Genomic DNA, 12,751 nt, shown 5'->3' on the forward strand with positions numbered 1-12,751 from the left:
AAATATGAAAACATCAAGTTCCAACACCACTAGGTAAACTGCTTAATTTTGAGTATTTACAAACTAAAAATAAACCATTTCCTTGAGTGAAAACTTGTATTATGTTCCCATTATTTGTACTAATTTTAATGACAACAAAAGCTAAGGGTCGTATTTTCTACCAGGCAGAGAGAGGTAAAACAACATGATGTTTTTAGAATTTGTAGTTGTCTTGCTTAGCATATAAACAGGAAAACCAAAATTTTAGCCTCCCCAATATTTCCCACAAAATTTGACATAAACAGGAAGCAACTGTCTTCTGTCCAATCACCAAAGATACTTACTTCTGGATCTCTAAGTCATTTGTTTAGCCCTATACATTTGCTGATTAGCAATTATAATAAAGCTTCTGGGCAGTTCTTTCTACCAGAGTATTAAAATTATCTAAGTATTTGAAGGTGTGAAATAGAATGACTTCATCCCTCACTGGTTCAGATGGATGCCGAGGTCATGGCCACCGTTAGCCAGGCCAGGAGTGTGTCCTACCATGTATACATTTGGGCTAAACGATAAAACTTGGCTAAAATCCAGAGGTTTATAGATGCCTGGTTACCTTTCCATTAGGGAAATGCTTACAAGGAACTGGACCAGCATAAAAGACAAAGGGACAGAAAGAAAGCTTGAGCTGCATTATTGCCATCTTCTGCAAAATCAGACTTCAGCTTCTGTTTGGAACTAAAAACACCTCATGTTACTTCCTGAGAGAAATGAACAATTGCATGAATACTATATTCTCTGGTAGTTTCCAGCATGATTCCATCCAAGGTTCTGTGACAAGCCCGCATGATAAAGTGATAAGTGTTTGGTATTTTATGCATGTGTTTAACTTTGTCACTTTGGTTTGCAACACCGAGAATTCCCTAAATATCCACAGAAAGAGATAATTCAGCATTTGGCAGATCTAGCAAAATGCCCTCCTTTATTCTGTAGCCTTACCTCATTCTCGCTCCCACAGTTTAGTTCAATAAGTTGTAAGTGCCTGAAATCATTCTTGGTGAATAATGCTGGACCACTCTGAAAATTTGTGGCTGAGAGGGGGGCCCTCGTCATCAGTACGCACTTTGTCACTGAGACAGGGTAACCCATGGTTACTGAGCTCAGATCAGTTAAGGGGCAGAGAGCCCCCCCCCCCCTCACTGCTCTATAAAAGAGACCCGCAAAGGGACCCTACCAGCTTCTAGCTCTCAGCCTGGGCGAAGGTGTGGGAAGCAAAGCCTGAGACCTTCAGAGCCAAGCAGACCAGCTGCAGAAGCCAGGCCAGCATGTCTCCTTCTTTCAAACTTCAGTATCATTTCGTTCTGATCTTCCTGATGGCTCTAAGAGGGGAGAACCGGTACCTAGAGGTGATATATCTCCAGACTGACCCCATCACATCTCGCGTGCGCTTGTGTGTGTGTGTGTGTGTGTGTGTGTGTGTGTCTGTCTGTCTGTCCAGCCTTGGGGGGTGGATAAGCTGCGTTTGTTGGGATTAGCTTTCTTCCCTGTCTTTTGCCCCTTCCTTCTCCTGGTTTCCCCTTGGCTGGTCTTCCTCCCTGCCTCTTGGCCCCTGAGGATGCCCTGGTCCTTCCCTTGGCCCCTGCAGATGCCCTGGTTTGATGGAAAGGATCTAAGACCTTTTCTTCTTTGGACGCGGGAGACGTTGATCCCGCCACTTTATTCTCTTTGCTGCGGGGCAGACCGAGGGCCCCGCTGCCAGTGCCCTTCCCCACCTCTTGAACTTCTCCCGACTGACTCATTTTCTTTGCCAGCTGCGGGAAGCGACGGACCACGACCCTTTCCTGCTCTTCGGCGCCAACCTGAAGCGGGAGCTGGCGGGGGAGCCTCTGTACCGCCGCGCTCTGCGTGAGTCGGGGCTTCGGTGCGCGTCCGCGGGCAGCGGGGAGGTGGCGAGCTTGGGTTCTGCGCGGGAGCAGGAGGCTCCGGGCATCGCTGGGGCTGGGGTGGAGTGCGAGTCCCATCTCGGGGTCCCGCTGGAGCTGGAGGCGCGCCCGCGGGGGTCGGGGAGTCTGGCGCTGGGCGCTGCAGACCCGGGAACCGGGCACGTGAGACGGGCATCCGGGGGCCGGCGCCTCGGGGGCTCTAGCGCCCGCCCCCCCTGACGCCTTCCCGCAGGGTGCCTGGACATGCTGAGCCTCCCGGGCCAGTTCACCTTCACGGCCGACCGGCCGCAGCTGCACTGCGCCGCCTTCCTCATCGCCGAGCCCGAGGAGTTCATCACCATCCACTACGACCTGGTCTCCATCGACTGTCAGGGCGGCGACTTCCTGAAGGTGAGGCCACCCGCCAGCGCCCGCCGCGGGGGCTCCGAGGGGGGACCGGTCGGGGTGCGGTGCCCAGCGTGGGGGTGCAGGGCGGGGAGCTCGTTCCGGAGTGGCAGAGGCCTCTCCCGGACGGCGGCGCGGAGCGAACTTCGCCCCGCACCTGAGGGTCTCCCGCCTTGCCAGCCGCAGGGCTTTAGATTTCCCTCGGTGCGCTCCCGGGAGCCCGCGCTTCCAAAGACTTGAACTCGCGGCATGCCGCTCTGTGTGAGAGGACAACTGATACAAACTGCCCGCCCCGCAGCTTGGGGCCACCTGGAGGGCCAGCCCAGCTTAGAAGGCCAGCCCGCGTCTGTGCGGGGCATTCCAGGCTTACGGAGGTCGTCCTCAATGCCGGGGTGACCCGGTTTGGAAGCAGGAGGGCCCTGGAGGCTGGGACTGAGGCTGAGAGGGGGTCTGAGGCCGTTGGGAGGCGAGGACGAGTCCCCCAACCTCACCCCATCCCCAGTCCTCATTGGTCTCCGTGAGTCTGACCCGTCAGCTACTCAGTCCCATTTCGATGGTCATGATTAGAACCTCCCAGGTGGAATTATTTTGGAATCTGGCAAACTCCTTAGAAGACGTCTGGGTCATGAAGCCATTTGTAGCCAGTGATTTTGCTAATGTGAGCTCGGTTGGACTCTTTCAGTTGGAGGAGACCTGTGGTGATCTGGGGGAGTACTGTCAGTAGACCTTTTATCTAATCGCAAACTTTAACCAAAGTGAAGGAAAAGAAGTCATTGCTGTCTGAGTGTTGAAGTAGTTCTTGATAGTTTAATATGAAATAAGTGTTACAAAATGAGGGAAATGGGCACATTACAGCCTTTGACAAGTAGGTAAAGTTTTTTTGCTTGTTTGTTTGCTTTTTTTTTTTTTTTTTTTTTTTTGCTAGTTTTGAGATATTTTGTTAATATATTGATGTGGAGAAGGCAGAGACTAACTGAAATCCAAATTATGCATGTGTGGAATTTTTCTGGAAATGGGATGTGTGGGAAATGTGACCAAAATAAAAATGTATATTGTCTATAGTTTTATTTACCAAGGAGGCCGAAATTATAGAGTATGGTAAAGTTTACTTACTTTGGATTCTTTAAGGTTTATGAAGAAAAAACTCATTATTAGTAATACTTGCAGACCACCTTCATGGTAAGAAGATATAGATATAGATATAGATATAGATATAGATATAGATATAGATGGAAAGCAAGGGGGCAGGGGAGTGCAGGCTGTCAGTCACTCACTTATACCGGAAGACTCCTTGCTAGGGAACTTCCCCCTCTTTTTAACACAGCTGTGACTTCAGGAGTTGATGGAAAAGATCACCAATGTCTGTGTTTTTTGTCGGAAGGTATTTGATGGTTGGATTCTCAAGGGGGAGAAGTTCCCCAGTTCCCAGGATCATCCTCTCCCCACAACTGAGCGGTACATAGATTTCTGTGACAGTGGTCTAAGCCGAAGGAGCATCAGATCTTCCCAGAATGTGGCCATGATCTTCTTCCGGATTCATGAACCAGGAAACGGATTCACCTTCAGCATAAAGACAGATCCCAATCTCTTTCGTAAGTGGATTCCCTCTCTTCCAGGTGGGAAGGCAGGACTTGGACGGAGTGTCAGGTCTGCTTTTCAAAGGTAGTGTGACTGCACCGGCCTTAAGAAATTTGAAGTGAAGAATGATTTGAATGGAAATTCTTTTGCCATTAGAAATGACCTAAAGGATATTTCCTGTTCATTACTCTGAAAATCAATTAACAGTTTTTAGGATATTGGCAGGTAGGTAGGACATTGGTTTTTAGGAAGTAAAATTTTATTTTTTTCTTTAGTCTTTTTTTGATCTTCAGAGGCACTACAATGGATTCAGTGACCAACTCTGAGTCATTCCATTAATCTGGGATTAGCTTGAGGAATCAGATCTGAAGTTACCATCTTAGAAATACTTAGGCAAAGGCTTTATCTGGGATGTGATAGACAGATTTCATGTCCTAAGCAGAGGGTTAGGCTGAAGGACTTCTACATTGCTTTCTAATTCTGAGCCCACCACTCTAACTTATTTCATTTCTGTTGGATACCTACATAGATGCTATAAAGCTGAACAGCCCAGGCCTAAAACACGTTATTCTAATCAAAATGAATTTGTTCATCTGCTTATATTTTTTTAAATTGGGAAAAGAAAAAAATTGCTCATTTTTTGCTACATACGATTGTATTAACACTTCAAATGGTGGAAGAAAAGGGTCTAATCTGCCAAAGAATAAGGTATTGACTTACCTTCCAATTTTTATTTTTTAAAAAAGCAGCCTCCAAAAGTCCATTTTTGAGGACTGGAGAAGAATAACCCTAGGAAGCAACATGAAATGTTTCTCCTATATTTTTATGGTTAGAAATCAGAAATCTTCTAGAATCACCAAGGGATTTCAGTTCCTTTTGGAATTAAGTATAATTTAAATTTAATTTAATTTAAATTTAAAATTAAGTGTAAATTAAACATAGGAAGGAAGAATTCTGACCTATCTGATCAATTAGAAATCTTTGGCCCAGGATCAGCAAAACTCTGATACTTCCAGTTTCATAGTTAAGAGAATAAATGTATTATAAGTGTATATTTGAGATACAAAACAAATTAGAAAGTCTTATGATAAAGTTAAACATTAATATTTTACCTTTAAAAATATTTTACCTTTTAGTCAATTTATCACTTAACACCCAGGAAATATTTATTCAGACATAAACTTGCTTTCTATTTTTCTCAGCCTATTTTGTAGCTATTTTTTTATTTATTGACTTCATTATTTTAAAAATATCACCACGGTTCCAAGTTCAGTGAACGTAGGTTTCAGACAGGCAGGGTTTGACTTCTGGCCTCACCTTTGAGTTTTTATTCTTTCAGATTTACAGCTCAAATTTGGACACTAGTTAATGAAGTGTTTCTAGAACTTCTACTAGCTAGTGTCGTTTGACTGATTATTAATTTATGTCTGGTTATTAATTTATTGTTGTAAACAAGGTAACTCCTTGAGACTGGGATCAGAAGCCCCCTTGCCACCTAGGACCTTCCAACAATGTCCATACCTCCCTGGTGACTTTTATCCCTTCTACTCCTTCCCGACTCCAAACTGCCCTTGTGATATCTATTCTTGTCCAGCCCACAAGGGCCCTAGACTGTGAATAGGAGCCTAGAATAAGGATAGGATAAACTTCTATGAACACCCAGCATACCAAATAATGAAAATGTGACTTTGTTTTTCCACAAAGCCTGCAATGCGATCTCCCAAACCCCTAGTGGAAGGTTTACTCTGGTCGTCCCACATTTGCGTCAAAACTGCAGCTTCTCCATAATTTATCCCGTGGTCATCAAAATATCAGATCTCATCCTGGGACACTTACATGGTCTGCAGTTCAAGGTAGGTTGCTTTCTTACTTGTCAGTCATTTACTAAGGCCACAGCTTTATCAGAGGAGGAAGCATTCAGAGCAAACATAGACATTAGCGAAGTGCAAGAACATATCCTTCTGTTGACTCTCAGGCCCTCATGCGCTTTGCCCTCGCTGCTTTGATGAGAGCCCCCTTCTATTTCCCTTACGCTGCATGTTAAGTGCTCAGGTGCCCCTTCCGATTACTTGACTGCTTCTCTTGTGATGTAAGAAATGTTTTCAGTTAGGAGTTGTGTCATATAATTACAATTGAACTCTCTTGTACTTGCCTCTTTTACAAAAATTCTCTCCTAGCAGAACCTAGTGTGAGTCATCTACACAGCTGTTTTTCTGATTATTGGAATTTTTTATCACATGAAGGAAGTATCTCAGTGACAGAACTGTGTGATGAAGGAATGCTAAGTGTAGCATAAAATACAAAATTGGATTTTTTATATTACAAAATACAGTAAAGTTTTGAAGATTTTTTAAAACTTTTTTTTACATTTTTTAAAAAAGATTTTATTTATTTGTTAGGGTGGTGAGGGGGAGAAAGAGAGTGAGCACAAGCAGGGGAAGAGCAGGCAGAGGGAGAAGGAGGCTCCCCACTGAGTAAGGAGCCCCAGCAGACCTGGATCCCAGGATCCCAGGATCATGACCTAAGCCAAAAAGGCAGTCGTTTAACCAACTGAGCCACCCAGGTGCCCCCTTTTTTAAATCACATTTAATTAAATATATTTTGTATGAAAATATTAGTTGAGAATCTTCATCAATCTGTATTTCCATGAACTTCTCTATGGACTTTATAATTAATGCTGAGCTTGACCACATTTTTGGGTCAGGGGAGAGCATTGCTGGCTTCTTTGCTCTGAGTCATTCTCACTTCCTTTCACTTTCCCATATTCCTAGGTTAAGATAGCTCATATATTTGCTGACATCAAAGACAGTCATTGTTCCTAATCAGGCAGATTTCAGTGAAAACCAAACAGGACCAGCACTGAAAAAAGGTGTATATCTAATTTCCAATAAGCCCTAATTTCATGGGCCAGTGCCTTTTTTTTTTTTTTTTTTTTTTTTTTTGGTTGGGCCTTAGTAGAAGAAAATAATCCTTTAATAAAGACCAGAATAAGGGCACCTGGGTGGCTCAGTGGGTTAAGCCGCTGCCTTCGGCTCGGGTCATGATCTCAGGGTCCTGGGATGGAGTCCCACATCCGGCTCTCTGCTCAGCAGGGGGCCTGCTTCCCCCTCTCTCTGCCTGCCTCTCTGCCTACTTGTGATCTCTCTCTCTCTCTCTGTCAAATAAATAAATAAAATTTAAAAAAAAAAAAAGAAGAGGAAAAGAGGTGAGTTGAAGGAAGAACTGGTATGAAAGCCCTGTTTATAAATATGGACTGCATATATTAAGAAATGCAAATAATTCCATATGTATGTGCAGATGATTTAAAAAGTAAAGCATTTTCAGATTCAATTTTCACTCATTTTATGTGGAGTTTACAGATTCCCATTTCATCATTCCGGTCCTTGAGATTATATATTTTTTATATGCATGCACATTTAAAGAAAATGATTACTCAACTCATTTAGAAGAGCAGTTCTTACGATTTTGTTCCTCAGAGCCGTCTTTTCATTTCCGGAGTCCCGGACGTTCAATGAAACGGCACTGCCAACGTGGCAGTGGCTGATTGAGGGAATTCATCAACGTGTGGTGGTCAAATGGTTTGACTTCTGTAATTGGTTGAAATATATCTTTCTCTGTTGCTTTATTCTCTTAGAACCCCTCAGCAGGTTGTGGGGGAATAGGAGATTTTGTGGAGCTGCTGGGAGGACCCGGGCTGGACCCTTCCAAGATGATGCCTTTGGCTGACCTCTGCTATTCCTTTCATGGCCCTGGTGAGCTATTTCTTTGATTATTATTTATGAGTCTATCAAGATTCCTTTAATAAAACTTGATGCTCCCTCAAATAGAACACCTCAGATTTTTTATACATGGGAAGGCAAGTTCGACCCAAAAACCTTGCATTTTGCACCTTGAGCCAATGTAAGGATTTTTATATTTGAGTATATGTATGGTATCAAGAAGGCATTAGCAAAACACCTGACACTGGTGGAGGAAACTCTAAAGAGAGATGGGTGCATGTTTAAAGTTGACCCTAAGAAAATCATGAAGATGACAAATTTTATGTTCTATGCTCTTTCTACCTTCTTAAAGGTGCCTGCTTTCATCCTCTAGAGACTAACAAATTTGCTAACTGAAAACTATGCTTCAAATAGATGTATCACCAATTAGTAAGAGTATAATAATAAAGCAATATCTTTTTAAAATAATGGAACAATAGATAACTAAATAACTTTTCCATATATGTATATGTGTATATTATTCATAGTACATACATTCAAAAGTGTTATGCTTTATTAGACATTCTCAGAACTGCTGAATGTCCCCAATGTCTAAGGGCAAAGCTGGCCTATGAAAGACCACTATAAAAACAGAAATACCTTCTGAAACTGAAAAATGGTCACTGGTAATGAAAGACCAGTTTAATACACAGCATGCCAAGCAGACCCTGATATTCTTTGTGGGGGATCAGTGAAGGTTTTCCATTGGTTCATGGTCACGAGGGGTGAGGGGGGCTGGGAATTGCTGGTTTAAACTGTGAGTACATGTGGCTTGGCTTGCCTCTTACTGTGTTCTCTGAAGCACTGGATCCTTCCATGCTGGAGGGTACCTGTGAGAAGATGTGTTTGCTCTGGGTAAGAAGAGTAGATTAAGGTCTGAAGAATGCTCTTGCCTTAAAATTTAGGTAACTGAAGGCAGAGGAATTTTGGTGCAGTTATGTCACATAATAAGTAAATCAGGTGCACAGTAACAAAGGAAATGGAGCATGTTACATATGTTGAGGTTTAGAGTGAGAACAGAAAAAGAGTAACCTTCCAAATCATTTAAAGAAAATTAAATTTGGACCTGCTCATAGAAGCTTAAACTAGACTCCCAGGTTCTTATATAAAAGTAATTATAGGGTTTATATTTATAATGTCTCTGAATTGACTTTTTACCTCAGGTAAGTATCTGGCTGTTTTGCTTCCTCTGAACCCAGGCGCAGGTTTGTGAAGTACCTGTTATGCAATAGTAATGCTAGTGTTCCTTGGGATGCAGGTCTGACAGAGACAAGGGGCCGGGGAGCGGAAGACAGACAAAATTAAAACAGCAGAAAAAAATATTGTTGGGCAGATAAATCTTAAGTCTGGAACCAGCTTGAGGGGCACCTGGGTAGCTCAGTTGTTAAGTAGCTGGTTTTGGCTCAGATCATGATCCCAGGGTCCTGGGATTGAGCCCCGTCCTGGGATAGAGTCCTCTGCTCAGCGGGAAGCCTGCTTCTCCCTCTCCTACTCCGCCTGCTTCTGTCTCCTCTCTTGCTGTGTCTCTTTCTGTCAAGTAACAATAGAACAAAAATAAGTATTTTAGTGTATATCTAAACTATGCAAATGATTTTTTGGTTACATGTAAATAAGGTTATTATCTAGGCTCAGAAAATGATAAACAGGTGATATTTCTTTAGTCAACACAAAATCCAGCAGTATACTCCGTCCTCTGTCCCTGCCCACTAAATGCCACTTGCATCCTCAGATAATGACAACCAAAAATTGCCCCTGCAAATTTCCAACCTGTCCCTAGAGGGCGGTACTGTTCCTGCTGAGAACCCGGAACTATAGCAGAGGTGCAGAGTAGTAGACAGCTGGCTTCTCTTCACTGCCTTTACTGTGGAAGCCTTGCTGGTAGGAAGGAGAACATGAAAAGTGCAGAGACATCTTATTGTCTCTGTTGAATAACAAAAATTCAACTGAATAGATTTTAAAGATCTCACTGGCTTTATTAAACAATTCATGAATCGGGCAGCATTCCTTCTAGCAGGCAGAGGGGACTCCAAGGCATTGTACCAAATGGAAGGTTTTTATGGGGTGGCGGGGGGGGGGGGCATGTGCAAGAAATTTGGCAAAAGAAGAAGATTGTTCCAGACAAGACCACTTTCCCTTAGGGGGAAAAGCAAGATGTCTTGTCATGCGGATTGCCTCATCGTCCTTTTGTGGGATACAGAGGGCCCCTGTAGCTGACTCATTAACAGGATAGAAAAATTGATTGACTGATTAAGGCTACCTTTGGGGGTGGGAGGAATGTTGAAATTACACTAGAATAGGTATGAAGCCCCAGTTTCATACCCTGGTCTAAAGGACACCATTTGGGGCTTATGATTTTCTGTTTTTCCCCACCCTGTGATTTTCTTAACTCCTCTTTCTAGCCAGTTTTATTTGGCTAACAAATGTTTTTGCACATGAGGAAACCTGACTTCACTTTCGGTATTCTACAATTAATTATATATTATAATAAAAATGAAAACAGAACGTTTCACCTGATGGCAGGCGCATGGCTTGAGTATGTGAGAGGAAGCTACATCCCCTTGCTTTCCTTGTGTTTAAATGATCTTGTCGATAGAATGGTTTGTATGGTTTCTAACCTGCAGGGAACCTTTTACTTTTTTCATGAACTGTAGCCCAAATGAAAATCGGCTGTGACAACACGGTGGTGCGCATGGTGTCTAGCGGAAAGCACATAAATCGTGTGACTTTTGAGTACCGCCAGCTGGAACCATATGAACTGGAAAACCCAAGTGGGAACAGTATCCAAGAAATCTGTTTGTCTAGTCTTTGAGTAACCAACCCCAGTGATTTACATGCTGCTAATTAAGTGAGTTCTTAATGGCTATTGTATATGATTTTGATGACTAGCTAGTTAAAAGCCTTTCATATCAGTCAGTATTCCCAGGCTTGAGCACACATTAGACACATACACACACCACACGCGCGCGCACACACACACACACACACACACACACACACACACGCACACACGCAGACACCCTCTGTGTGCACAATGTGCATTAATTTTTGTACCTTGCTTCTTTTTCATTGTAATATATAGATGACCACATGGCGGCAACTAGCCCCCCTTTGGTAGAAAAACAGTTTTCTGTAATTCTTTGGTATGTTACAAACCGGAACTGGTAAGAGAAGCACAAAGCAATGGCCAATAAGAAATTGTATCTCAAAAGAAAAAAAAAATGTATCTCTAGGGAAAATGCCAGAAATGAATTAAAATGGTGGTGTTCATATCAGTCTTAGAGCGGAAAACCATTGAATGTCTGTGTATACCAAAGTAGTTGCATTGGTTTATTTTCTGTTTGTTACTCTGTTTATAATAGGCAATAACTCTAGCTATTCTTTATTGATTTGTAGCATCTTGTTTTTAATAAAACTTTGTAGCATGGAAAAAGTTTCCATCCACAGATACAAATATGAATAAATATGTAAGAATGTTGGTATCGTGCTTTGTTTTCCTGAGTAGTCCCCTCATTTACTACCATTAGAAAATAATGATCTTATGTGCTGCAGAAGCAAATGCTGAGCTAAATCACTTTAGACTTCTTACAGCCAGTAGAACTCGGGCTACTGGAATAGAATTATTTAGAGCACAGGGCAGACTTGTAGTGTTTGCATAAAGAACACTAACTGGTCTAGGCAGCAGGATGCAGAAATCCTCTTCCCACTGTCCTCCAAGAGAACTGACAATACATGTTTTTGCGCCAGTGGGGTGTACTTCTCAACAAGGACAGGAAGGGACTTACCACTCTCATAGACATTTGCAGAAATTGGAAGACTTCTTTACTTCCAATTTACTGTTGACTAAGACTTGTCCACGTTTGGCTGGACACTAAGCACATGGTCTATAAAAGACAGCTTGGGGCCAAAAATGAGGTCCTGAGCAAAAAAAGGAAACACCCCTCATGAACTCTTTTCTTTGGATTAATGGGTAGAAGCTGCAAACTCTACCACAATTAGTGGCCTGATTATGATTCCTGAAACATATGTAATGGTCCTTTTATAATGAAACGTACTGCAGTCCCCTACACTGGGCTTGTTCACACAATTTGAAAACCAGGCAGAAAGAAAACTCCTGATTGAGGGTGCTAAAAATACCCAGGATTTAATACAATCAGTATTGTATTACTGGCTCAGTAGATATTTTGGAATGAGTGAATGATTGCCTGAATGGATAAATGGTTGGATGGATGAATACATGGTAGGATAAAGGCTGGGACGAATGAATACATTTCTGGATGGATAGAATTCCTGGTTAGTTATATAAGACACTGGATTTCTCCTTTCATAGCAAATAAATTCTGTGAAGTTGAACCCTTTTCTTTTTCACAGTCCCTTTAGCAACCTAAGAATGAATGCAATCACATCAGTGTCAGCAGTTTCTGGCTTTTAACCCTCATGATCCTGCATGCTGAATACAGAAAATGGTCTGAGGTAAGGAGGCGAGTCTTTTGCCGTGGGCCTTAGGACAAGCTGCTGCTTCTGTTCCTAAGGGACATGATGTAAGCTACTCAACCTCACTGCGCTAAAGTGGGGAGGACAGTGGCCCTTCTAATGCAGACAATCTGCAGTCATTCATTTGTGAGGGACATGTTTTTCTTCGAAGCGTATTACTGCACCAGAACACACATTCTGTAAAAGGACAACCACTCCAGTGATCTGTCCAAGAACATTGTTTGGATATCCACATCTTAGTCTTCATTCCAAAAGGGTGGGGCACTTCTCTGGAAACCAAATGGTGGATCTCTGAAGAGTGTTCTTTGGTGTGTCCTCACTGGCACCTTCACTAAGGGAGTAAAATGTTATCTGGAATTCTGGCCAAATTAGACTTTCTAAGAGAAAGAGGAAGTAGAGTGTTCAGGGTCATTGAGTCTGGAACCGGACCTCTGCCACTCACTTAAACAAGTTAATATAAGCCTCACTGCTCAGCTTTTAATCTATAAAACTGAGGTGATGAAGGTATAGCCTTCAAATAGACATTTTGGTCAAACTTGTGGTGAAATACATGTGAAAGCCCAAGAATTATGTCTTGTATGTGTCGGACTGGATCCCAGGACCCTGGGATCATGACCTCAC

The 12,751-nt window shown here is 42.7% G+C and overlaps 1 protein-coding gene across 1 annotated transcript; it reads left to right on the top strand.

Moving 5' to 3' along the window:
* The first annotated feature begins 640 nt into the window (after positions 1–640).
* CRHBP (corticotropin releasing hormone binding protein) lies at positions 641–11,123 on the top strand. Its single transcript, XM_059175284.1, has 7 exons — positions 641–1,382; positions 1,788–1,881; positions 2,152–2,309; positions 3,685–3,895; positions 5,586–5,734; positions 7,516–7,633; positions 10,291–11,123. Exons 1-7 carry the CDS (start codon positions 1,302–1,304, stop codon positions 10,446–10,448), a joined length of 969 nt encoding a protein of 322 aa, XP_059031267.1. The 5' UTR covers positions 641–1,301; the 3' UTR covers positions 10,449–11,123.
* The last annotated feature ends 1,628 nt before the right edge of the window (positions 11,124–12,751 follow it).

The sequence above is a fragment of the Mustela lutreola genome, chromosome 5 (assembly GCF_030435805.1).
Source record: "Mustela lutreola isolate mMusLut2 chromosome 5, mMusLut2.pri, whole genome shotgun sequence".
NCBI lineage: Eukaryota > Metazoa > Chordata > Mammalia > Carnivora > Mustelidae > Mustela > Mustela lutreola.

Bases quoted from the DNA above. Each gene is read 5' to 3' on its own strand.
- CRHBP (XM_059175284.1), top strand. From the start codon at position 1,302: ATGTCTCCTTCTTTCAAACTTCAGTATCATTTCGTTCTGATCTTCCTG. The intron at 3,896-5,585 runs GTAAGTGGATTC...TTTTCCACAAAG, and splicing joins GACAGATCCCAATCTCTTTC to CCTGCAATGCGATCTCCCAA. The intron at 7,634-10,290 runs GTGAGCTATTTC...CATGAACTGTAG, and splicing joins CTATTCCTTTCATGGCCCTG to CCCAAATGAAAATCGGCTGT.